Genomic DNA, 23,633 nt, shown 5'->3' with positions numbered 1-23,633 from the left:
TGAGTCTGGGGCATGACGGCAGCGGGCTTCCATCTTTTTACCTTCCTTTAATTGTCACAGTCACTGTCAGTGCCTTATATTGTATTTTAAATGCATGTAAATCCCATGAGGAAAGTTGCATTAACTATTGTGAACTACTCATTAACATTTGTCTTTACATTTACTTTAATTCCAAAAGTTGAACATAAGGATGCTATTTTGATTCAAGGTCCATCTAATTTGCTACAGTGGTGTTGTGTGTTCTCTAGCTCGCACAATTAGAAACCATCTAATGGAGCTCGGCTTAAACTTTAAAGGCTATATTTATCCGTGTGATTTTGATCTGGCTGGGTGGTCAGACTGGTTTTACGTCATTTTGACAAAATACACTTATGCGTTCTTAGTGGTCTGTTTTGATCTGTCCAGTGCTTTTAAAACTAAAGCACTCTGCTCTTGCGTGCTTACGCGTGGCCACAAAACTGTCTCTCAAACGTTGTCGCCTGCGTCTCTGTCAGCTGCAGCGCAGATCTCCACTGTCACCTAGGCAGCCTGTGGGGATCTAGTCCTCATTAGTATCCTGCTCAAGGATCTGTTTGGCTGTTCGTTGTTGGTGCAATCCTAGGAGGGCCCAGAAACCGTTCTTACTCATAAAAAAAGCAAACAAAGATGTTACTAAAAATACCACGGGGGGATTAAAAGTAAACTTATTGCCTCAAGTTCTGCATATTAACTTTTTTTCTGAATGTGTGCTCCACAGCTGTTTCTGTTCAAGATTTTTGATGTAAAAAAATTACATATATATATATATATATATATATATATATATATATATATATATATATACTGTATATGTATATACTGTATATATATATATATATATATATATATAGAGAGAGAGAGAGATAGAGAGTTACATCTAGCAAAATCCGTATCTATGATTCAAAAGTGGGATCCACTCAGTTTTATGCAGAATTTTAATACAACATGTTTGTGTGCATACAAACATTCTCCTGCAGCAGGTGGCGGTTTGTGCATTAGGTCCTTAGTCATTCCCTAAGGTGCTACAAATGCGCTGACTCAGGAAAATCATGAATACGCACTCAAAACCCCTGCAGTGGCCAAGGCCACCATATATCACTACAAGTTTCATCAGAATGAGAACAGGCAACTAAGGTTGATGTTATCAGCAAATTCATCTCTGTGCTCCAGTAAAACCAAGAGACGGCGAAGGGGAGCGGAAACGAACGTAAGCAGCCAGCACTGGATCATTACGGAGACAGGTGCTGCTTCTGCACATTAAGTGGCTCTAAGGTCAGCGGTGGGGCGAGGCTGGAATGTCTGCTGGTTTAAATAGAAGGTCAAAGCAGCGAGGTCAGAAAGTGCTTCTGGAAATAAAATTTGAAAGCGAAAAAGAAAAAAACTGGATTTGGAGAAAGAAGTTGATAGAGAGGATGAAGTAGGAGAGAAAAAAAGGGATGAACGCAACGGTGAAGAGAAGGACAAGGTGAAAGATTGCCTGAATGCAGGGTGTGTTCTGATTACTTAAGTGAGAATCATGCAGGAAGAGGTGAGTCGAGATGCATAAGTGAGCAAAAAGAAGAGAAAATGTGAATGTGCCAACGCAAATGAATGTGTACATGTTTTTTTCTCTTCTTGCTTCTATCACTTAAACTTAAACCCTCCAAGTGTCACTGACACAATAAAAGAACTTGTATGATTTAAAAAGATGAACCACTATGCTTTCATTCTGCGTACATAAAAACTTTTAAGAATAAATATTGCTGCTATACTGCTATAAATTCCACGGCGTTGCAGAGTGTTGCAGTTTTTGTCTGTGGTAATTGTGGTAATTGGGTCAAACACTGGCGCCATCTTGTGATGTAATGAGGGTTAGTCAAAATATACACTACTAAGGCTGAGCAATTTCAGCAAAGATTTAAGCAATTTATCTGCAGTTTTGTAGGAAGTAACTAGATGTAGCGATGAAGAAGAGGGAGCGGGTTGTACTGAGGAACTGCACCCCTATTTATTGAGACATATAGTTCAGTAAACGATAATGACTCCAAAGTTGAAGTTAGCATAAAATCACTTTTCCATTCTCCTTTGAAATCATTAACACTGAAACCCAACAGAAAATAATATCTGTTTTAGAACGCACTGCAAGATGTCAGTGTTTGCAAAACACTGGTGTTTAGCTTAGAGGCCGCTGTTCTGCGTGAAACGGATCCTGGTCCTAATAGTTGAGCTAGAGTGCATCACCTTACAGATTGATTTTTTTTTTTTTTTTATCAGTTGTCAAATTATAATTTTAAGGAATAAACATAAACAAGCTGTTCTGATCCCATGTGAAAAACAAAATCTCAACTCTTAAACCTAATACCTAGCTGTGCCAGCCTTGACAGTAATAGCTCCATCAAGTGATAACTAGCTGTCAGTCCAGTGACATTTATTTAGGGTTCCAGTAGCTCTTAAAATAAGCATTTTTTTTTTTTTTATTAAATGTTGCATTTTTAATCTGATCAGAGATTCCTGGGCCCTGAAAGTCCACAACTTCCTGTTTCCTCTGTATTTAAATATGACATTGTCACAGAGGCCAATTTCTTTTAGCAACTGGATACCCAGCTGGTTGATGACATATTTACCTTACCTCTTCACTCAGGGAGCAGAATTGTTAGGCAAATGAAGAAAAAAAAAATCCCTGTTTGAGAACTGCAGGAAAGAGCATCATCTTGGTGTCATCACGTCTCTGTAACAACCAGAGGCTGTCGACATGGTAGCTGATTGTCTGGGAGAAATGGTGGAAAAACAGTCGGTTTCTACCCTATCATAAGGAATGTAAATATGCAGTCCCTTACACTCACCTGTGATTTTATCTTGACTTGCCAACTGTGATCAGATTGGTCTTATACTGAACATTTTTGTGTGGGTCAAACACATAAGGTGAAATAAAAACACTTTATGTCCACTGTTTAGTATAGCAGAAGATTTGTGATCATGCTTTATTTTATAGTTTTTTAACAGACATTTTGGAAATGTTGCTAGTAAGCATAGTATTATAAACTCCTTCAAATATCACAACATTTTAACTAAAGTTCTGGCTGACTCTATAAGTACGGTAAGCAAAAAAAATAGGTAATCATTTCACCTTTCACCAAGACATTGACAAAATATCAGCTTTCTTCTTTTATCTATATCCTATTTAAAAAAAATAAAACTGGATAAGCTTAGGTAGTGAAACTAAAAGTACATTTTATTTAAAGGTTTTTTTCCTCAGCAAGAAAAGTATTTCCAGATGCAGTTTAGTTTTCTGATCTTAATAATTAAATGGGAACGTTTCCAAATTCAAATTAGAGAGACTTGTTTCTTAACCCACAAGACCATCATAATATCCTGCTTGAGATCCATGCTTTTGGGTCTAAGTTCACTCTAATTGCACCTCTACAACTCAAATTGGCTTGTAGAAGTCAATTGAAGCAGTCTTGGAAATAAAAAAAAAGCTGTGAGAAAAAAAAACGATAACGTCTCAAAGTATTAGCTTACAGAGGACCAGGAGCCTCCGGCAAGTCAACAGCTGGCTGACGTGTTGCTGTCTGCCTTCGACTACATCAAGTCAACATGCACCTGCGTGTGAGCTCACACGTTAGGTGTAGCTCCCTTTCCCATTGGTCTTGTCCGGTACGTGTGTGCATACACATGGTTGAGTAATGTGGGAAAATCGTAGTACCGATCCGGCTGAGCTCGTCTTCTTCCTTACCTAAACTATTTGAGCAGAGGGGGAGGGGCCTGGTGTACTGTATCACTGATCCTGTGGGAGTTGCCTTGAACAGGTATTCATAGAGGGAAAGACGCAGGCTGGATGCATTTCCTGGTGTCAACTGAGAGTTGGCTTTAGGGACCAAATGCTGAAGATGGCTCAGATCTGAGTGACGACCACTTTTGAAGGAAAATAAGAATTTTGAAATAGTCCAGCACAGACCTGACACATCCTGGAATCTTTAGGAGAGCTCCCCTCTGAAGAGGGGAGGAGGTCAGATGGGGAGAGAAGAAAGTCCGGTAAGTTGAGTGGAAACGGCAAGTGCAGCGACGGCGCTTAAATGGAGCGGAGAGTGAAGTGATTGTCAGACCTGCAATTTTCTGAGGTTTTACACTGAGACAGGGAGGTTTTACACTGGCAGGTGTCATGTCTGATAGTGAATCACATGTAGCTGTGTGGAGCCGTTAGGAGACTTTAACCTGCTCTGACCTCAGACTTGCTGGTATTTGAACTTTGCAACAGACGGTAAACCATTAATCACTCACTATAGCAGACTTGCAAAGAAGGAACTGGGTGAGAGTGTAGATGTGGTTGTAAAAATGGCAAGAGGTCTTACAATTTTGTTCAATTCTAGAATTGTTTTTATAACAAAAGATTGTGCTGCACATTTGCGTCCCATTAATGATTTGTTGAGTACAGCTAGTCTATGAATAGTGGTTTTGAAGCAGATGTGTTGTTATGTTGTGGTGTTAGTGCAAACATATCCTCAGGCAGTTCTTCATACACGTTTTTTTTTGTTGCTTTTTGGCTTTTCTATTTAACTTGCTGAATCCGACTCTCTGAAATCAACTTTAGATAACTTTAACTGAAACATACATGAATCTGGCAAACGTTATTGAAATAAAACTGTTAAATTTGTCTACTGGCTTCTCCCAGTACCTGCATTTCATTTAGTAAAGCTAGATCTAAATAATACTCATATTTAAAAGTAAATGTTTACATGACAAGAAAAAAATTCTCTCCATGTTTTCCGTTCATTTTACTGCATGTGCGAGCAGTCCATGAAGGAGGCACAAAACTGGCAAACTGTTTAGCCTCTTTCATCTTAAAGTGCCAATTTTGCAAGATGGGAGAACTACTTATAAAGAACATCTCTAGTTTGTGGGGTTCTCTTTATAGATTTCTGTGGTAGTCATAGTACACTTCATTCTACAAAAGTAGTGACTGTCTGAAATGTCCTCTAGGCAGAAAAGTTGGGATGGTGGGAAAGGTTTTATGCTTTGTGTTTTAGGAGCTGAGTTTAACTGCCATAAAAACTGACGAAATTGACAAAAACTTGCTTCTGAACGTTCTGTAAGCCTTCAATTTCATCTGAAAATAATTTTAAGGACGATGTATGGTGCTAAATACAAAACAGTCATGAAAAATAAAACAACAACTTCTAGGATTTGAGTTTCTGGTGGAGGTTAATTTTCTAGCAGAACAACAACCCTAAACCTGCAGCCAAAGCTACAGGTTATATAAAAGAAATATGCAAAAGTTTGTCTCGAACATGCAGGCTGAATACAAATGCACACCATACTTTTCAGCTTATTTGTAATGTAAACTGAAACCCATGTGTTGATATTATTCTGCTTAGCTATTATGCACTACGTTGTGTTGATCTCTTACATGAAATCACAGTAAATATTTCGCACTTTGTGTCTGTCGGTGTGTCCCTGGCACTTCACCCACCTTGCCCCTTGCCTGCTGGTGGTGGTCAGAGGGCCGGTAGCGCCAAGCCTCACCTCTGTCAGACTGCCCCAGGGCAGCTGTGGCTACTATCCAGTAGCCTGCCACCATCAGTGTGTGAATGTGTGCCTGAATGACTGAATGTTGTGTAAAGCACTTTGGGTTCCCTTGGACTTGATAAAACGCTATAAAAGTGCAAGGTATTTACCATTTTTCATTTGTAATTTGACTAATGGTGGGCAATGTAGAGCGGTATGAACACTAGCAATTTATTGTATGCATATTTGAAGCTATTGGCAATTTATGCTTCTTTTTTTCTCTCTGCCAATTGCCTGTTGGTTGTCAGTCAGAGATGTACTTCAAATAAAGTGAAAATAGAGTTAACTCTAAAGACGAACATTTTATCTTAAACAAAGATGGAAATAATTTTACACCGTAGAACCTGTTGCTTTTATTGATTCATTAGATTCCCTTCACTGCATGACAACATGTTTATGACTGCAGATTAGTTCACACCTCAATTTGTGGCAGCCTATTATCAAAGTACAAAGGTGTGTAGATTTTGCATATTTGTATATTTCAGAGATTTGTCATGTCAATATTGGAGAGACCCAGTATCTTACATTATGGAAGCTGGCACATTTTTCTACCAGTTTAGGTCAGAGCAACAATTTTTTGGGGGACTGTATTTTAGTCTGATTTCACTTACATCACAGCCAGGTTCATTTTGGGTGCAGACCAAGCAAAAAAGGTCGCTGTGAACATATTTCTGTTAAGTAAACACAGAGGTAGAAGCTAGATAACAGCCCGGCAGTTTGTTACAAGCTCCTACTGTGAGCTCGTTCTCTGATTGATATGACTCCTGCATTGTGCATATTGTCAGAGCGGTTTCTAGAAAGTGAAATGACAACATGTTATTCTGACATCTGCTCTGATTTATGCGTACAGCTACAGCATAAACGCCCGCCTGTGTCAGCTCGCTTTAACAGCGTAATTGTGAGCGCAGCTGATTCTGGTCCTGGTTCTGTAATTGCTGTCGTTCGCTGGCTGTGCCTCGGGTGAATGCGGTGAGCGGCTCCCTCAGGTGCTAGTACTTTCTCTTCAGACACACAGGTGACAATTTGAAGCACATTAGAGAAAATCAGCTGCCTGTAAAAGAAAAAAAAAGAAAGAAAGAATCAGGTCGGGGATAATGGTTGAGCAAGTATAATGGCGAGTCATGCCACTTTTAAAGTGCGGAAAGTAATTTTGTATTTCAGTGGGGATGGGCTGATTAGAGCCTTTATTTTCTTCCACTATCTCCTTGTTTGAAGACCACCGTGCATAATCATATTTTACCCTGAAGCAAAAGCAAAGATAAATGTGGCTCCTTCCCCGTCGTTACAAGTCAAACTCATGCTTCAGTTGGCAGCTGATCTTCTTCAAAGTGTATTTCTCCACAGCTCCTCAAATTTGCTAAAATAAATTACAGAATAGCAGCAGGTTACTGAGAAGGGTACCTCACTTTTGCAGTGGCAGTCTTTTCAGTCTTGCAGTTTACTTCTGAGAAGCTGTCAACAAAACCTCGGCTCATTTTGAAAAACCGAACAAATGTATTTCAACCTGCACAAGCTATACTACGCATCTCAGACCTAGAAACTCTAAAGGGGGTACCGGCATTGTTTTGACACCTCCATATTCAGATTTTTGTACCAGATCACTGCTGTCATCCTGGCACAACACATCAGAATAAGTTTTTATTTTTAGCAGAATATGCTACGGAATGCATTTGATTGGTTTTGAAGTTTGTAGGATGCCATCACGGAGACAGGTATGCATGACACCTGCATAGGATGTAATATCCATGGTAACACGCTTCCTGTCCTCTCTTTGCCAACCCTGCCTACTAATAACAGCATGCTTTTTTTCACTATCAACCTAAACAGACATTTTGATTTATTTTTTTTACCATAGATGTGTCTCTTTATTAGACTAGGTGCAAATAACTTAAAATAAGATGAACAATCTTCTATATTTAAAAATGCTTAATGTATCACCTGTCCTTGAGTACAGCTTTTATAATCCTCACTCCTGCTCTGTCGTACATGAGTTGGAATTGACCCAAATACCATTTATCTACATGTCTGAGCGGATCCATCCATCTGTCTGACAGGTTGGGTTGAACACTGTCACAGTCACAGATGCTTTTATTTCTTTTTTTTTTTTTAAATTTATCCGTTTGATCACAAATATCTTTCCTATCTGGAAACTATGTCTGACACAACAAAGGTTCTGCTATAACAGCCTCTATGCTTCTATTACAACCTGATTTTAGGGAACAAGTTGAATTAATTTTTTTGGGAATTGACACATTTTGCATGTGTCAAAGAAGTAAAAATTCCATAACAAAAATATTTGAGAAACATATGTTTCAAAAATAAAATTTTAATCATAATTCTTATTTTTTTGTATATCTCTGAATAAAATAGCTCCCACTCCACACATTTCTCCAATCACTCATAAAGCATTAGCTAGGCAGATATATTTTTCTTGTAAAATAGAGCTAATTTTCCATCATCTTACGTCTGATAAAATCTGTCCAGAGGTAAGCCACTCGTTTCAGCTAGCAGAAAAACACCAATCGAAGTCACTAACCTCTAATGTTAGGCTGCAGTGTGCATGTTATTAATTATCTCAGAAAATTGGTAAGTAGTGCAAATTTGTGCAATTACAATCCACTCCCCTTGTGTTATTTTTTCCTATTTCCCACCTGAATGCCTGCTAACCTAAAATAATGGAAGATAAATGGCATGAGTCTAGAAGAGGGTGAATCTAGAAAATAGATGACGCAGGCTGCTGGGCTATTTGTTCATATTGGTGGTGAACTAGATTATTTTTGCTAAATTTGGAGTGACTCCAAATCAAGCTTTTATTTTATACTCCTTTTTAAATAGTTTCATTCATCCACAACTCTGCCTAAAATACTTGGAGTAGTGAGTAGGATTTATATTAATTTAGAACAGTGAGATTATTTGAACTGAAAACATAATTTAGTATCACATAAATATTATAGAGGATGAGAGTTGAGCACTGCTTCTCTACAGGATGACTTTGTCAACACGAGGCACCTCAAAAACTGCCAACTGTCTTTCTTCAAAATAAGAGTGTCAAACATAGATACATGGGTGCTAAGTTTGAATTGCTCATGTTCTTTTCTGGGGTTCATAATAAAACTTGCTTTTACTTCATCAGAAAACAATCATATGCCAACAGAAAGCAGTTCAGCCATAGATGGCAATTTCTGTTGGTAGTGCTCATGCAAGGGTGTTCACAAGTTCATGCATGGAGACATTGTGACTGTCGTAAATCTTACAAAAAGAAAATCTTAAATTATAAAGTCTTAAAATTCTACTTTATTTTTGAAAAGAAAACATTTCCCCTTCAAAATTACAGCCTATTGTCTCCTTATTTAGCCGTTACTGGTAACACTAAGTGATCATTTTGTGTTTCGAGGGACACTATCATTTCCCGGTGGCAATATCTCAGTCGTTTTTGAAAGTATTCAAAATGATCTAAATGTTCTAGACAGGATCCCTATGATTTAGAGACATTCTCCCATCAATCTTGTTTCCTATCTATACATCTGTCCTTAATGACCCTGGCTGTGTCTCCTCCAGTTTCACGGAAAACTCTCTCGTTAATCTCCGTGACAGAGAAATCCTGAAAGCTATCCCGTATATCTGTCCATCTGTACCCTCCGAAAGACAGTAATCTCATTGTTTGCAGTTTTCACTTCAGAGACGGCAGCGAGCCTGTAAAGCGAACACACTGTTCTGACGGATTGCTGTCAGTTTGCTGCAAGTGTAGCCTGTGAAAATAAGAAAGCTCCTTATGCAACTGTTTAAAAAGGGCACAAAGATGAAGACAGCTTTAAATATCTGTTGACCATTAAGACAAAGTACAATTTTTTATATATATATAAAAAAATGCAAATCTGATTATTTTTTTTACATTTGTACTGTGGTAACTAGATGATTTTGGCTAATTTTTTGTATTTAAACTTTTGGACAGAGTTTAGCTGACGTTAGGTCATCATTTTTAGTCAAATGGACACCGATTGTTGTGGAATGTGGCCAGGATTAGTGGCCATCTTTCTCTTCGATCCGTTTTTTTTTTTTTTTTTTTGCCCACTGTTCAGCTTTGTTCTAAGCTGTACTCCTGCACAAGTTCAACCCCCATTACTCCAAGGAGCTGAAGCATGAAATAGGCTTGCCAGTATCTGGATGTCAGATTCTGAAACTTTAAGGCTCAGAGTGCTTGATCAACACTGACTGGTCAGAAGGGAAGAGATCAAGCAGGGAGTGACACCGCTATTTAAACATCTCTGACTTCAGATTTTACTGTTCAAACAATCACTAAAGGTGTCTGTTTTTAGGTTTGGTTGGGCCAAATGTGATTTATGTTAAAATGTTTAAAAAGTGGTAATGTGTAAGCATAAAACAAAGGCTAGTCTCTTGGATGCTACTGGTTCACTGGGATGCGGTGGGTTCCTCTTCATCTCAAGCTATAATTCCCAGGTACTCTACCAGAGGCCTGGGAACTTGAGGGTTCCTCACAGTATTTGTTCTTAAAACCAAACTCTGCTGAACTGACATGCTGGATGAGCTTTTTGAGCCACTTCTCCAGAGTGGGAGGTCATTGTCCAAAGGGCTCCGATGACCACAGATGCCTTCACCTGCCAGGTGTTTTCTAGTTTTTCCCTGAGCTCCTGGTATTTCTCCAGTTTCTCTTGTTCTATTTTCCTGATGTTTCCATCATTGAGGATGGCCACATCGATTACAACGGCTTTCTGCCGCTGCTTATCAATGATTACAATATCCAGTTGGTTAGTCATTACTATTCTATCCTTTTGAATCTGAAATCCCTCAAAATCTCAGCTCGGTCATTTCCAGTTTGACCTTGGGGTACCCGGTTTGTATTTTGCACTGATGTCTCTGTACAGTATAGTTCCTCGTACGCCATGATCAGAATTTGTAGACTTATTTCTAAGTTCACATTTGCGTGTTTTTTTCCTGCTGCTTAAAACATAGATAATGATAATGATGATAATGTTCACATTTAAAATTGATGGAAGTGTGTAATATAAATAATTAGTGTTATTTGAACTGCTGTCTCTGCGTGTGCTTCCAGGAGAATGTAGACTCTTAGCTCTACACTGAAATCTCTAATGAACTGATGAACATTTCCAGATTCATCATGATCCATTACAGAGGCTGAAAGGTTGAACGGAGAAAACAGCTTAACTTTGCTGAAAGTCTGTCTGAAGGAATTTGGAAATCGCTTAAGATCTCATAGAAAACACAGTTGTTGTCAATGTGGCTTTGTAACTCTTGGTATAGTACCAATCACCAGATTTTTTTGCCATGTCTCTTGATTTATTTGAGTAACCAGTGTTGCACATCCACACTTCCATATTTGCAGTCTCTCAACTTCAGAGCAATCGTGAGTTTATTTGGGGGTAAACGCCACAGAGGTTTGAGGCCTGCCCTCATTACTGTTCCTTTCATCAATAAATCGCAATCCATCCCTGCTTTTGTGTTATCCGGAATGCCAATCTGTCCTCATCACTTCCTCCGTTAATGCATAATATTAGTCTGATTTCTATGATGGAGTGCCCAAAGGCAAAATAGTTTATTTTCCTTTTTTCCTCGCTGCTCATCGACCATCACCTCGCCATCTCCTGAGGCGATGAACTGAGATTGTTCTGCTCATGAGGATTGACTGGCTAATCCAAAGCAATGCACTGTCAGATCAGGCAGAGGCTAGAGGCTGCTTCATCAGTCAGAGCTTAGGCATTACATCTGTCATCTGCCACTGATGAATTTGCTATCAATAGCTTCTAAAAATTAGTTTGTGTGACGCAGGAAGAGGGAGACTGCTTTATTATTATTGACTGGCTATCTCATTTAAGATGGACGAGTATTTGAAACGCATTTGACTGTTTTACTCTGGCTGACGTGTGCAGGATTAGGTGTGACATTAATAGCATTGTGTAAAAAAAATCGTGTCACCTTTGCCTCTTTTGTGAAATAGTAGCTTTTATGTGAAACTTGCTGAAGCTATATAGATCTTTACTAACGGTGAACGCAGTGAGTCTTGTTTTCATATTTTTGCAGAGTCCAGCTCTCAGTCTGCAGAATGTAACTTATTACCTTGCAGTTGTCAAAAGCCACGGCATCAGAAAAAAAAAATATATACTTTGCTTTGCAAAACTCTGAAACCTACAGAAAAACTACAACTTACAGTATTTTATTTTTTTCCTGGATTTTGCAAGTCGAGCTGATTTCATGAGGAGTTAGTGATTCTTCCTTCTTTTGAATGTATAGAAATGTTATAAATAAAAAAAATAAATAATAATAAAGCCCGGTCAGATTTACTATAAGTACCATAATATGTTCAGTAAACATGACTTTCAAGTTGGTGAATGAGACCTGAATAAACTCGGCTGTTTTTCCAGTGTAGCGATAGTAACATTAACCTACCTGACCGGCATTGTGGGGCGACAGGTGGGAAAGAGCTCTGTTACTTTATGCAACATGGAGCCCAAGAAATAAACAATGAGAACATGGCACCAACTGGTCTGATGCCAATACAGAAATGTATCCGGAGCCTGCACAGGAACATGTATACTCTACAAAGGTCTGACTGCACAAAACAGAGCTCCTTTGGTTGCATGACGTAAGCTTAGACAGCAATGGTTTTAATCGTATCTGCATGAAAATTGATCTGTATGATAACTACAATCACTTCACTTAGTAGGAAAGTGCAAAGGTTTGTAGAACTCCATAAACTCCCTGATTCCTAGTCCTTCTTATATCCCCCCCATTCCCAATCATGTCAGGTGTGTTTTAAAATCAATAACTGTTTATTTCAAGTCCACTCAAAGGGTTCCTGGAGAGGTTAAGCCATTAACCCGTGTGGCACGCATTGTGTCTCTGAATAGATTTCAGACAATGCTTTGGAAAATGGCTATTTCAGCAGGGATGGGACTCGGTCACAGAGTCCAAAACAAATAAGAGGATGTGAGTTGTTGCCTCCCATCATGAAAGCACTTGCTGCCCGCATTCTTGACCCCAGCAACTCCTACATCCCCCCCGTTCTTATTTCACACATTCCTGAACTGGGTTGTACTTTTTGTGGTGCCTCACTTTGGTACAATGCATGCTCCGTTCAGGCCGAACACTTCCTCATTCTTCTGGAGAGGAAATGTGTCTGAGGCAACTTCTAATTTCACAAACTTCAGCACATATTTGAAACAAATTTTAAGTGCCTCGCTGATGTCTTCAAATCCCTTGGATCTTTCAAGATTTTGTCATGTTTCATCCACAAATTTAGATTTTGACCCACTTCCACTGGCTTTCTTCAAGTTTTGCACTGCTTCTAGCTCCATCCAACTTTTGATCAACTCTAACAGCTTTTCCTGTCTTCCACTTCATAATGCTGCCACTATGACGCAAGTATGGAGGGCTTATGTGAACAGTCTTTTTCATGTAGTTTAGTTTTGATCCCATTTTACCAGAGCTCTTCCTTCCACTTAATTGATACGTTTGTTTATGTGTCTTTTACTAATATTCTTTCAACATTTACTTCCTTTTCTGTGTTTTTTTCTGATTTTCTCACTAAAGTTGCACGTCTTACGCCAGAGCTGCTATGGCCCTTCTCTGATTATTGCTTTCCTTGCCCAGTTTAGCTAGACATCTGTTTCTTTGTAGGTTTACAGTTGTGCTATTTATATTGGTAGATTAAACAGTACTCCATGAACAGATCGAAGTCATGTGTTTCCTGGTCTTCATAATGCTGTTTGTTCACTAGTATTACAAAATTAGGAAATCGTGGATCCTTCCTGATCAAATATGAATAAGTTGAAGGGATATACGACTTCCAACAAGGTGCTGCTTTTTATTTCTCTTTTAAATTTCCAACTTTATTTTGCTCTACAGCAATGGCAGCAGCGGATCCACAAGATTATCAATGTATCGGGAAAGAAAAAAAGTACTTAATTAAAAAAACACACTGGTTATAATGCTCACTCATGGCTATGGAGTCTGCAGTCAGGCTGAACAAATACTTCCAGTTGCAGGAGCTACTGGCTGTTAATAGGTCTATGGATGTATGTGTGTGTGTGTCCCTCTACAAGTTGGCTGCATACGAATTCAGCGGAAACAATAAGGGCGTTAATTGATTTTGTCACCAGTAGCAAGCAAAAAGAAAAAAAAAAATGGAACTCCATCCTGTCTTTCCCTCCCACCCCTCAAAAGACTGAAAAGCAATCTAAAAATGACCCCCCTCTAGACACTTACTGTCGTTCTCCATCAATTTTCCACCTCCACAGCTGTTGCAGCCAAGTCCAATTTCAGCTGCCTCATGGCCAGTGAAATCTCTGACAGATTGCTGGACCCTTTTTTGCGACTTTCGTTTCCGAGTCCCGCTGCTTTTTCTTGCATGTGGGAGAGGAGGAATGTCAGGATGGAGGAAATGGCGTAAGACGGGAGTTTGTGGGGTACGGGGTGACATTAAGACAGAGACGGATAGAGAAAGTACCTCATCATGACACACTGTAGGCATCCAAAATAAGTTTGGGGTTTTCCTAGGAAACCTTTGGTCATCAAAAAAAAAATTAAATTAAAATTTTGCGTGGAAAAAGACAGAGCTGATCTTTTCTCATTATGTATCAAATTTCTATCGCACCATTACTTCTCTTCATGAAGAAAGAAGGATGAGTTTTGTGTCCCTGGAGAAGTGCTGATCTTTTTTTGAGCAATATTCCTACAATATCCCTTCATCCCAAAACTGTCACATAACAGACGCGGGATTATTTAGAGGGACAGTTTTAGCCATTTTGCTTAAATCACGCAAATAGGAAGCGACACTGATCAGATTCATAATTCACCACTCCCAATTGCATGTCAGCTGATTTATGGCTGCTATTATGCAAATGCACACACTTAGAGCGGCCGTTTAGATGTGTAGCCGAGGAAGGTTTTATTTACGATTTCAGTGAATCTTATTAACCGGAGTCGGTTTAGTGGATTGGAGAAGAATGGGACTGGGAGAGAAATCACAAAATGTGCATAATTCAAGGCTCATTTTATAAATATTCGTCAAATGATTTCATCTAATCCCTCTCACTCCTCATCATAATAAATGTGAAGGAGTACAGAAATAAATTGTAAGGAGAATGGACAAGTTTTAGTATTTTAAAAAAAATACTACCATTTTGTTTGTGTGCATAGATGCAAATTAAAACACAACTTATTCTTGTTCATGTTATTTAATCAACACGGATATTTAAAAAGACAAATCTGCAACTCTAATGTATTCATCTGGAAAAACATAAAGGTATTTCATTGTGCATAAACATGATTTTATTCTTATGTCTTCAAGTTCATTCCTGTCTATAGGAAAAGCTTTACTTTACAGTCTAAAAAAGTTTTTGAAATCTGGTAGTGGACCTAAAACCAGGAAAAGAAACCCAACATGATTAGTCTAAAACCAAAAGGTCACAATGTTTGTTTCTAAAAACAGTATCGTTTATATTGCCACAGAACCCTCAGCTAGTACCTGTCTGATATTATACTCAGAGCTCCAGTGAAAGGTTTCAGTTTAAGGTGTTGATGTCGATCTTCCTGCATTTCTTGTCATGTCCTCTCAGAACAGAAAGAGGTGACTGTTTAAAGAGGGAGGATGAGTGACGTCTTACTGAGCAAGTAGGCAACAGATGGTGTTGAAGGTTCATCTATAAAAGCAGCGTTTGACCTCCACCAAGGTCTTTATCTTGAGATTTGATGTTGGCGACAGGCTCACACCATCTGAAACTAAAAGACAACCTCGTTTTGCCAGGCTTACTTTGTTTGTGCTCACAGAAACATCTGTTCATGCAAGTGGTTTGTGTTTATTTGTAAAGGAAGAAAAATAATTAGTAGCAAAAAGATTGTGCTGGCCTTTGAGCGCAGGTAAAATGAAAGGTTTTTTGAGATGTGTGGCATGTGCATAATATGATAAAATGTTTTTGTGTTTTAATAGCATTTCATTTTACTTTTTATATGAGTCCTTGCTAGAATTGCTTTTAAAAAAATGTACTCTTTTTGTTTTTAGGTCATTGTACTTTTATTTGTTATCACAACTTTATAATTGAATAAATTAAATGAACTTCTGAAGAAGCGAACAAGTGATTCCTCATCACACACTCACTAACTGTTTGCTATTGTTGCTCATTCAGACAGGTGATCTTGCACAGCAGGGCTCAGATGTTGACAGTCTTGTCTGTAATAAACTGTAAGAATTTGGCAAGCTTTTGCTGCAGCAGTGGACTGCATACTTGTGCTACTCAGAATCCTGACAGCATTGAGTCACTGCATGCCTGATTATAATCAGGAAAGGCACTGAATGAGGATATAAAAACCTCAGGGCAACACATTCACTTCTTTTGAGTGCTGTCTGATTAATGTCGAATCATATCTAGTAATAATCATGACCCTAAACTGTCCGGAGGGGCCGGCACAACAGACTGGGGCCACAGAATCACAAGCTGGTACATCAGAAGTTTCTTCTTTGAAGAGACATCTGGGATTTTATCTGGAAAATTCACTTGGAACCAGGCAAACCTAAATTGTTCTGAGCAAGTAATAGGAAGACGTGTCTGTCAATCAAAGTCACAAATGAATTTCACCTGATGATACAAACAAAGTGATAACACATAGAACCAGTTAAATGAATTTACAATGAATACTCCATTTATATGACGGAGTTGGAGTGCTCAGCAGATGAGAATAATTTTAAACATAAACACTCAAACAAGTGTATCTCTGTTTTACATCCAGCTAATTGATGTTTTAAATGAGGGAAAAAATGCAGTCATTAAAAATATTGGAATCAGAAGCTTCTCTGTCAGTTGTGATGTTGTTAGTTTTTTTATGAATAGACTAAATATCGTTAGACTTCTCATAAGTATTTGTTATTAGGAGTGGTAGTCAAAATGTGCACAAGTGCAGCATCCAAGTTACTCTCTCAAAGATCAATTTTCTTCATATTTTCTATTTATTAATACTATCCCCCATAAAGTTATTTCTTGTTTTTGGAGCCTCTTCCATTTTCTGTTGCTTTGACAAAAGCCTCAGGCCAAATGAGATGGGTGAATTTATTACATTAAGATGAGTGCTGAGCCAAAATGTCCTTTGAAATGGGCCATATGGAAAAAACAAAATCTCTCTCAATGTTTCCTGTAGATTGGTTCATTTTGCTACAGCTGGCTGGTAGAGAACTCTTTTCAGGTATAAAATTTATTATGTGCCACTCTTGTTTTATTTACAGGTGTTATGGACAGGTACTGAAAAAATCATGTAATCATAAAATGCATTTTGATAAAAAAAATAATAATAAAACCCCCCTAGTAGAAATGCTGTCTATCTGCTACACATTCTGAGTATTTGTTAACAGAATAGGAAGCAAATAGTGCAGCATCCAAGAGAGTAACTTGTGCACATTTTGACTACCACTCCTAAATAGGAATGACCAAAATGACTTTTGGTCATTCTTACTTGTACAAAACAGGAAAAGTTTAATCTGATTTAAAATACTGTGTCTATTTGGTTTATGTGAACATCTGGTCTCAATTAGATTCATTTTGTACATTGAAATTGATTCAAACAAAAAGTTTGGATCAGTTGCAGTGTTTTTGTATTCTTTTCCATAAATTATATTTTCCAAGCATTTAGAGATATATGAATTTCATGTTTGAAAGTTGTTCATTTTGTGGTCATTATCTGGTACTTTTTCCCACAATACAGTTTTTCTCAATTGCTTTAGTGCATTCATGAGGACAGAACTACAATTTACAGCACTTGTCATCAAAAATGTTTCAGTAAATTACTAAACAACGTCCCTCACATGTACGCTGTTATATTAATAACATGACAGAACAATTTGACTGTCTTTTCCGTACTCATTCTGAGGCACAGACATGTTCACTGACACAAATTTAAACTTTTGAGAGATGAACTAAGGATTTTGAGAAATCAAGTAATCCATGGTGTTTTGTTGTTTGTATGAATTGCTTTGGAAAATGTACCTATTGTCTTGCAAATGTCAAAACCGACTGTTTTGACATTTGCAAGACCTACTGTTTGGTGATTTGAGAAATGCACTGGAGCGACCGGGACAAACTGCAAGCTCTTTTTCAGTGTCCCCATTTATCACCTTTGGTATTGTTGCCTTTGAACAATAAATCAAATGAAAATGTAAAAAGTAGGCTAATGAATAAAAAAAATTGGGTATGTGATTATTTTTAGATTTTAAACCAACTGAGCTTTACCCCACCACCAATTATTTCCAAATGGGACAACCGTTCTGGTGTCCAGTAAGGGCTATGCTAATGGAGTTGCTAATCATGCTCATTAATTATACCTCTTTCTAATGACATTTCACTAACAAGTGTTACCTCTTTTTGTTAAATTTTTATCATTCAACTGGCAGCACATCTCCTCAGTCGCATGAACTTAGTCAAATTAACAGACCTAAAAACCCAGAGAGGTAGGTTCTTATTATTCACACAGTAAATTTATCAGACAGATTTTATTTTCAAAGGAGGAATTATGGCAGCATGCCCCATAAGGTGCTAGATGGTCTAAGCGGTTTCATGTACCGCATATCCTCAGTTAGGGTTTGTTTTTAAAAGTTTGTCATGACATCAGATATGAATATTAGCTGCAGACGTCGGTTACTTTTACTCAGTTACATTTACTTGAGTAACTGTTTGGGAAATGAATACTTTTAGGAGTGTTTGGAAGAGATTGACTGCCTTTAGTTTGGGTTGAACTGGAATCTAGGTAGTCATTTCTTAATTTGACCATGGTTTCATTGAAAAGACATATGAGAATAAAATGTTATTGTTTACTGTGTCAGTAAAATACCTTAAAGTTGGGATATTGTATCAAAAATAATTCTCTATAAGGTTGACAGCTCTAGTTCTGAGCAACTGTTGTTCTTTGTAAGAGCAATAAGAGCTGGAATAAACGTTTGTCTTTACCAACTTAGTGAGGAACTTTGATATTTCTTGCTTGATGGTCCTCTGATTGTGCCAAAACACAAAATTTGCTGTTTTTTCTTAGAAGTGTGATATAGTTTATATTAGTCATGTTTCAAAAATAATGCATCTTAGTATTAAATAGCCTGCATACACCATGACTCTTGTCCAACTCATTTATTCGTTTACCACGGATTGGGCTTGTTGTATTTCAGCTACGGTACTTCTACGTAGCTGTGCTGTGTTCACCATAAACATCAATTACGTGGGTCTGTGTTTTGTCTTTGCCGTTACTCAAAATTTGGTCACAAATTAACATTAAGATAATCAAGTTTTAGTAATAGTAGTTCACATCATGACCAATCCAAAAATATATTAATGTATAGCTCTGTTCCCCACTCTTTCAAGAGGCACAAGTAAAAACGTGGAAGAAGATGAAAGAAAACAAAAGGAGCAAGGAGTTATAGTATTTAACAAATTAAAAAATAAATTCATACTCTGACTCCCAGCACATTTTCAAAAAATATTTTCAATGGAGATTTTCTCCAACTTTTCTTTCCATCCATACTGTGTTTATACAGAAATACTGGAGTTGGGATGCAGGAATTTACAGCGAGGTGGAATTTATGCAAAGCACTCGATAGCTTTGCAGGACGGAGCTGAATGGTTTTCCCTCACTCCCATCTTAGCCCTTCGCCCTCAGGATGCATGAAATCGAGCAGAATGAGTCCATCGTCTTTTTTTTTTTTTTCTCTAAATCACTCTCTGTATGCCCTCATCTATGCAAGCACATTTGTTGAGCAAAAAGAGATCAATTTTTTAGATAAAGGCTGATGTGCGGGAGAAAACTTTGCCACTACTCAGTCATGGCTGTGTGAGAAACATGAGATGTCATAGAAAAGAGCACTTTAACATTTTTTGGTGACTCATGTCTGTGGAGGGTAGAACCAGCTTCTTACACTTTTTGCTTTTTACTTTATTGTTTGTCTGTGGTGTTAAGCACTTTGAAGCTTTTAGGGAATATCGAATGAATGCTGTTGTTTACAGTTCCTGTCGCAGAGTAGTTTCACCAGGCAGCTTCAAAAATAACAAAATAAAATCATTACAATCATTAGTTATTCTGTGAGTGTGAGTTATTCCATGATTACTATTATTGATAATAGGGGATTTAGTGTAGCACGTACCTCAATCAAAATAAAACTTGTGACTTCCTGATCTCCGAGTCATTTGTGTTTCAGTAAGAACAGTTCTGAAAGCGTTTGAGTGAACCTGAATAAGACTGGATTAATGAGAACCCCCTCTCTGTCTGCTTGATTTTTTACTTTGGCTTAAAAAAATAAAGGAGGTCAGCAGGTTTTCATTCAACTCTCTGAAAGCTCTCCTCTTCTCCCTTTATATTCTAGTTCTGCTGCGCGAAGAGGTGGCCCAGCTCCAGGAGGAGGTGCACCTGCTGCGGCAGATGAAGGACATGTTGAGCAAGGACCTGGAGGAGACCCAGGGAGGCTGCTCGGCTGACGTCCTGTCCGCCACGGAGCTCCGAGTGCAGCTGGCCCAGAAGGAGGAGGAGCTGGATCGGGCCAAGGAGGCTTTACAAGGTAAGAGGTCCAGATAGGAAACGATTAGCTGCGTGTTGAAGCAGTAACTGTTTTCTTAAAACAAAAAACATGAACAATAAAGTCTCAAAGCCCGTAAGCAACACGCCTTTCAAAATGATCAAAATTACCACTATTTGTACCTTCTCAATGTTGCTTCTTTTTTTTTTGCATTACAGTCACAAACTTTAATGTTATTTTATTGGGATTGTATGTGATAAACTTACACAAACTAGCACAAATGGATGGATAATGAAAGTGTGGCAAAAAAAATTAACATCAACACATCTACCAAATCATAATATTTGGTGGTGGCAGTATCATGATTTGGAGATGTCTTTTCTTGGTCGGAAAGAAACCTGTTAGACTGCAAAATCCTTAGAACTTTATGTTAATGCAGAAAATGACCACATACAGAGAGCCAATAATACAATAAAATGTTTTGGATCTTGGCATGTTCATGTATTGGAATGGCCCAGTCAAAGTACAGACCGAAACGCAGTTGATAATTTGCAGGACGATTTTAAAAAGTTGCATTATTTTCTTTCTTTCCACCACTCTACAGTGTGTTGGTTTGTCCAAATAAAACCTAGTGAAATAAATTGAAGTTTGTGATTTTAACATGTCAAAATGTGAAAATAAAAATTTAAAGGGCTTACATTTATTTGAAAACCATCATTTGATTATTAGTTAGGAAGATTTTTGGAATTCTTTGAAAATAACTTTAACGTTTAAGGTATCAATTTAAAAAAGGCTGACCAAGCTACATGTTTTGCCATATCAGATATCTAATCCATTACTTATCTCATAAAATATTCAGACCTTTATGTATCTACCTGTTTCATTTAAAGCAGCAGCAGTTTTCACTTTAATTGTTTAGCTGTCCTGCTTTACCGCCTGCCACTCCCACTCTTGCTGTTTCACTTCTGCCGCTTTATTTCCCAGCACTGTGATATTGACCGCAGTGTCTGCAACAAACATGCTTCATGGAGCCCATTAACTGCATTATGAACCATTAGCATGCGATCTGCTGGACAGATAATTTTGTGGCGTACCAGTTCTTTTACTTTTTACTTCTTCATTCACTTTCCTCCTCTTCCTCCTTTTCAGCTCTACATGAACATCCAATCAGAGTGTCATGTGCATTTACCTTCTGCCTAAATATCAGACAAATCTTTGGGCTTTGAATTGTTTATTTGAACCACTGGTCTTTCAGAGTGGACTGATTAAACAATGTGCGATGCCTTTGACATTCAAAAGCATGAGTTTGATGCACGAGCGTGAGTGCACTTAGAATTTTCTCTCTTCCAGAATGGACATACAGGCTTATGTGTTTACTCCAACCAATATCTACATAAATGTGCCTTATCAAGTTTTTTGTAGCCCATAAAATGTTACAGGCATAATTTTGACTAGACCAATTTCCATTATTCTTATTAGAAATGATAGGTATTACTAAAATTAGTAGGTTACCTGGCGTTGGTGCAGTGTTCCTTTGTTTGACAGCTTGATTGTGACCAAATTCGTCTGACCGTAAAACTTTTCTTTATTTTGTCCATGTGGTTAAAATGAGTGAAATTAACAAATAATAACTATATGAGAGTTTGTGTAGACCTCTGAGCTGAACTGCTGGCTGCTGTAAATACGGCACCACACACTTACTGATGGATTCTGGGTTTAAGATTAGTGATTGTAAGCCTGCAGCACAAAATGACAATCAGTTTAATTATTAACTATGACTGTGAGGTCACACATGGCCTCAAATACTGAATAATCAAAGTCACAATTCAGCTTCTGAAAACCACTCCACGGTTCATGTTTTTTCTCTGTTGGCGTCGGCCATGACAGGCTAGTTCTGTCACAGTTTTAGGGAATTTTTCCAAGTGGGAATATACTCACAAAACTGAATAAAAAAGAAATAAATAAAAAGAAAAAAAGAAAAGAAATGAGTTTCTGCCCGGCACTGCTCGGTGGATTGCACGGCTTCAAGCAGAGATGTCATCAGAACGACAATGAATCATTCTTTTCAAAGAAAATATCACCCATGAAATGAGGCGGAGAGCAATGCTATCGTTTTGGATCGCGCAGAAAAACACGACCTGCTGTCAGGAGATATTGTTGCAGCGACATTTTCGCTCGACTCCAGCAAGACTGGAGGATTTGAACTATAAACAAAAAGGGCTGGATGGAGAGCAGGACAGAACATGCATTAGATAAATATGTATCGTTCCCACTGTGATGGTTAAATATCTCAGCAGACTCCTGGCAGCCCTCGTACCCTCATTTGCGTGACTCAGACCTTTAATGAAGGCCAAAGCCTACCAGCCCCTGCAGGCTGTGACAGTAATCAACCACTAATAAAAGCTTGATAAAAGGGGACTTTGGTTGACTTACAAGGTCAAGGAACGTTAAGCTTAGTGGATCAGTTCTGCAATTAAAAGAGGGATGAGAGAGAACAAAAGGAAATTGGTTGTTGAGATGTTAAAGGTTGGTTATATGAGGGTTAAACTGAAAGGGCGTGAGCTTGAAAGAGAAAATGCCCATGTCAATAAGGTTTTCTTGTGTACTTGTTTGACATAAAAGTGATTTTATTGGAGGCATAGACAATAAGCCAATGTTTAATGCTGAGCATTGACCAGAATGTGACTCATGCACACACAATTGCATTTAGGAGGCACTGACACAGCAAATTCTGCAACAAATCAACACTTATGACACTCAACAACACATATACAGTATATGCCGAGTCTATTTGGTCCTTATCAGAATTGGTGTTAATTTAAATCTTTTTAGAGTTTAAAATAGTGTTGATTTAACTCTGCAGAATTTGTTGTGAAGGAAGATACGTCTATTTATGTTCCCGTTTTTCTCCTGAACTGGCGAGGAGGAGGAGGAGCCGCATCGCAGCTCATGTTTCAGTCTTCCTAAATCTTCATTAATTGAGAGTTTTTATTGTTGCACACTTTAAAGACACTGCTTTTAAGGCAGCTATAAAACAGCAGCAGATTTTGCCCATTGATTTTTTTTTTTTTTTCTTGGCTCATAAGCTGAAAATTTAGGCAAAGTTCTGATTTCTTTCTGTCTTTCTTGGTTCTCCTTTTTGCACTTGAGCTTTCCCATGATTTGCCACAAACTTCAGTATATTTCCTGGTGATTTTTAAAAATATATATATATAAGAAACTAGAATCATTTAACTATCAGGATAGCTGTTCTCTGTGCAATGAAGCCCACCAAACACCACCAGTGTGGGTTATTTTGCTGATAAGAGTAGGAATTTATATACATTTATATATTTATTTATTTAAAAATATACCCCAAAAGGCATACAGCTTAAGCTGCAGCTGAAGGTGATTCTAGAAAAGATTAATTCAGGGGCCTGAATATGAATGCACACCAGAATTTCTAGCTTTTGCTTGTAAAAAAAAATAAATAAATAAACAAACATGTCCCTTTTCCATTTAATTTTTATTTGATACTTGTATTGGTCTAGCTGATTAAATCATTATACGATACGAC

The 23,633-nt window shown here is 38.0% G+C and overlaps 1 protein-coding gene across 4 annotated transcripts in view; it reads left to right on the top strand.

The window, feature by feature from the left end:
- LOC114133622 (kazrin) overlaps nt 1–23,633 on the top strand; it is a 151,235-nt gene that overhangs the window by 104,970 nt on the left and 22,632 nt on the right. For all 4 annotated transcript variants that reach the window (XR_003593266.1, XM_027999706.1, XM_027999867.1 and 1 more), the window contains one exon: nt 19,928–20,119. Coding sequence is in view for 3 of the 4 variants with exons in the window: in XM_027999706.1 (XP_027855507.1) it covers nt 19,928–20,119 (192 nt within the window). In the remaining variant the exon portion in view is untranslated. The remainder of the gene's footprint in view (nt 1–19,927; nt 20,120–23,633) is intronic.

Source organism: Xiphophorus couchianus, chromosome 1 (genome assembly GCF_001444195.1).
Source record: "Xiphophorus couchianus chromosome 1, X_couchianus-1.0, whole genome shotgun sequence".
In the NCBI taxonomy this organism is placed as follows: Eukaryota; Metazoa; Chordata; class Actinopteri; order Cyprinodontiformes; family Poeciliidae; genus Xiphophorus; species Xiphophorus couchianus.
Note: the sequence above shows the minus strand (reverse complement) of the source record. Positions and strands in the feature narration are given on the sequence as shown.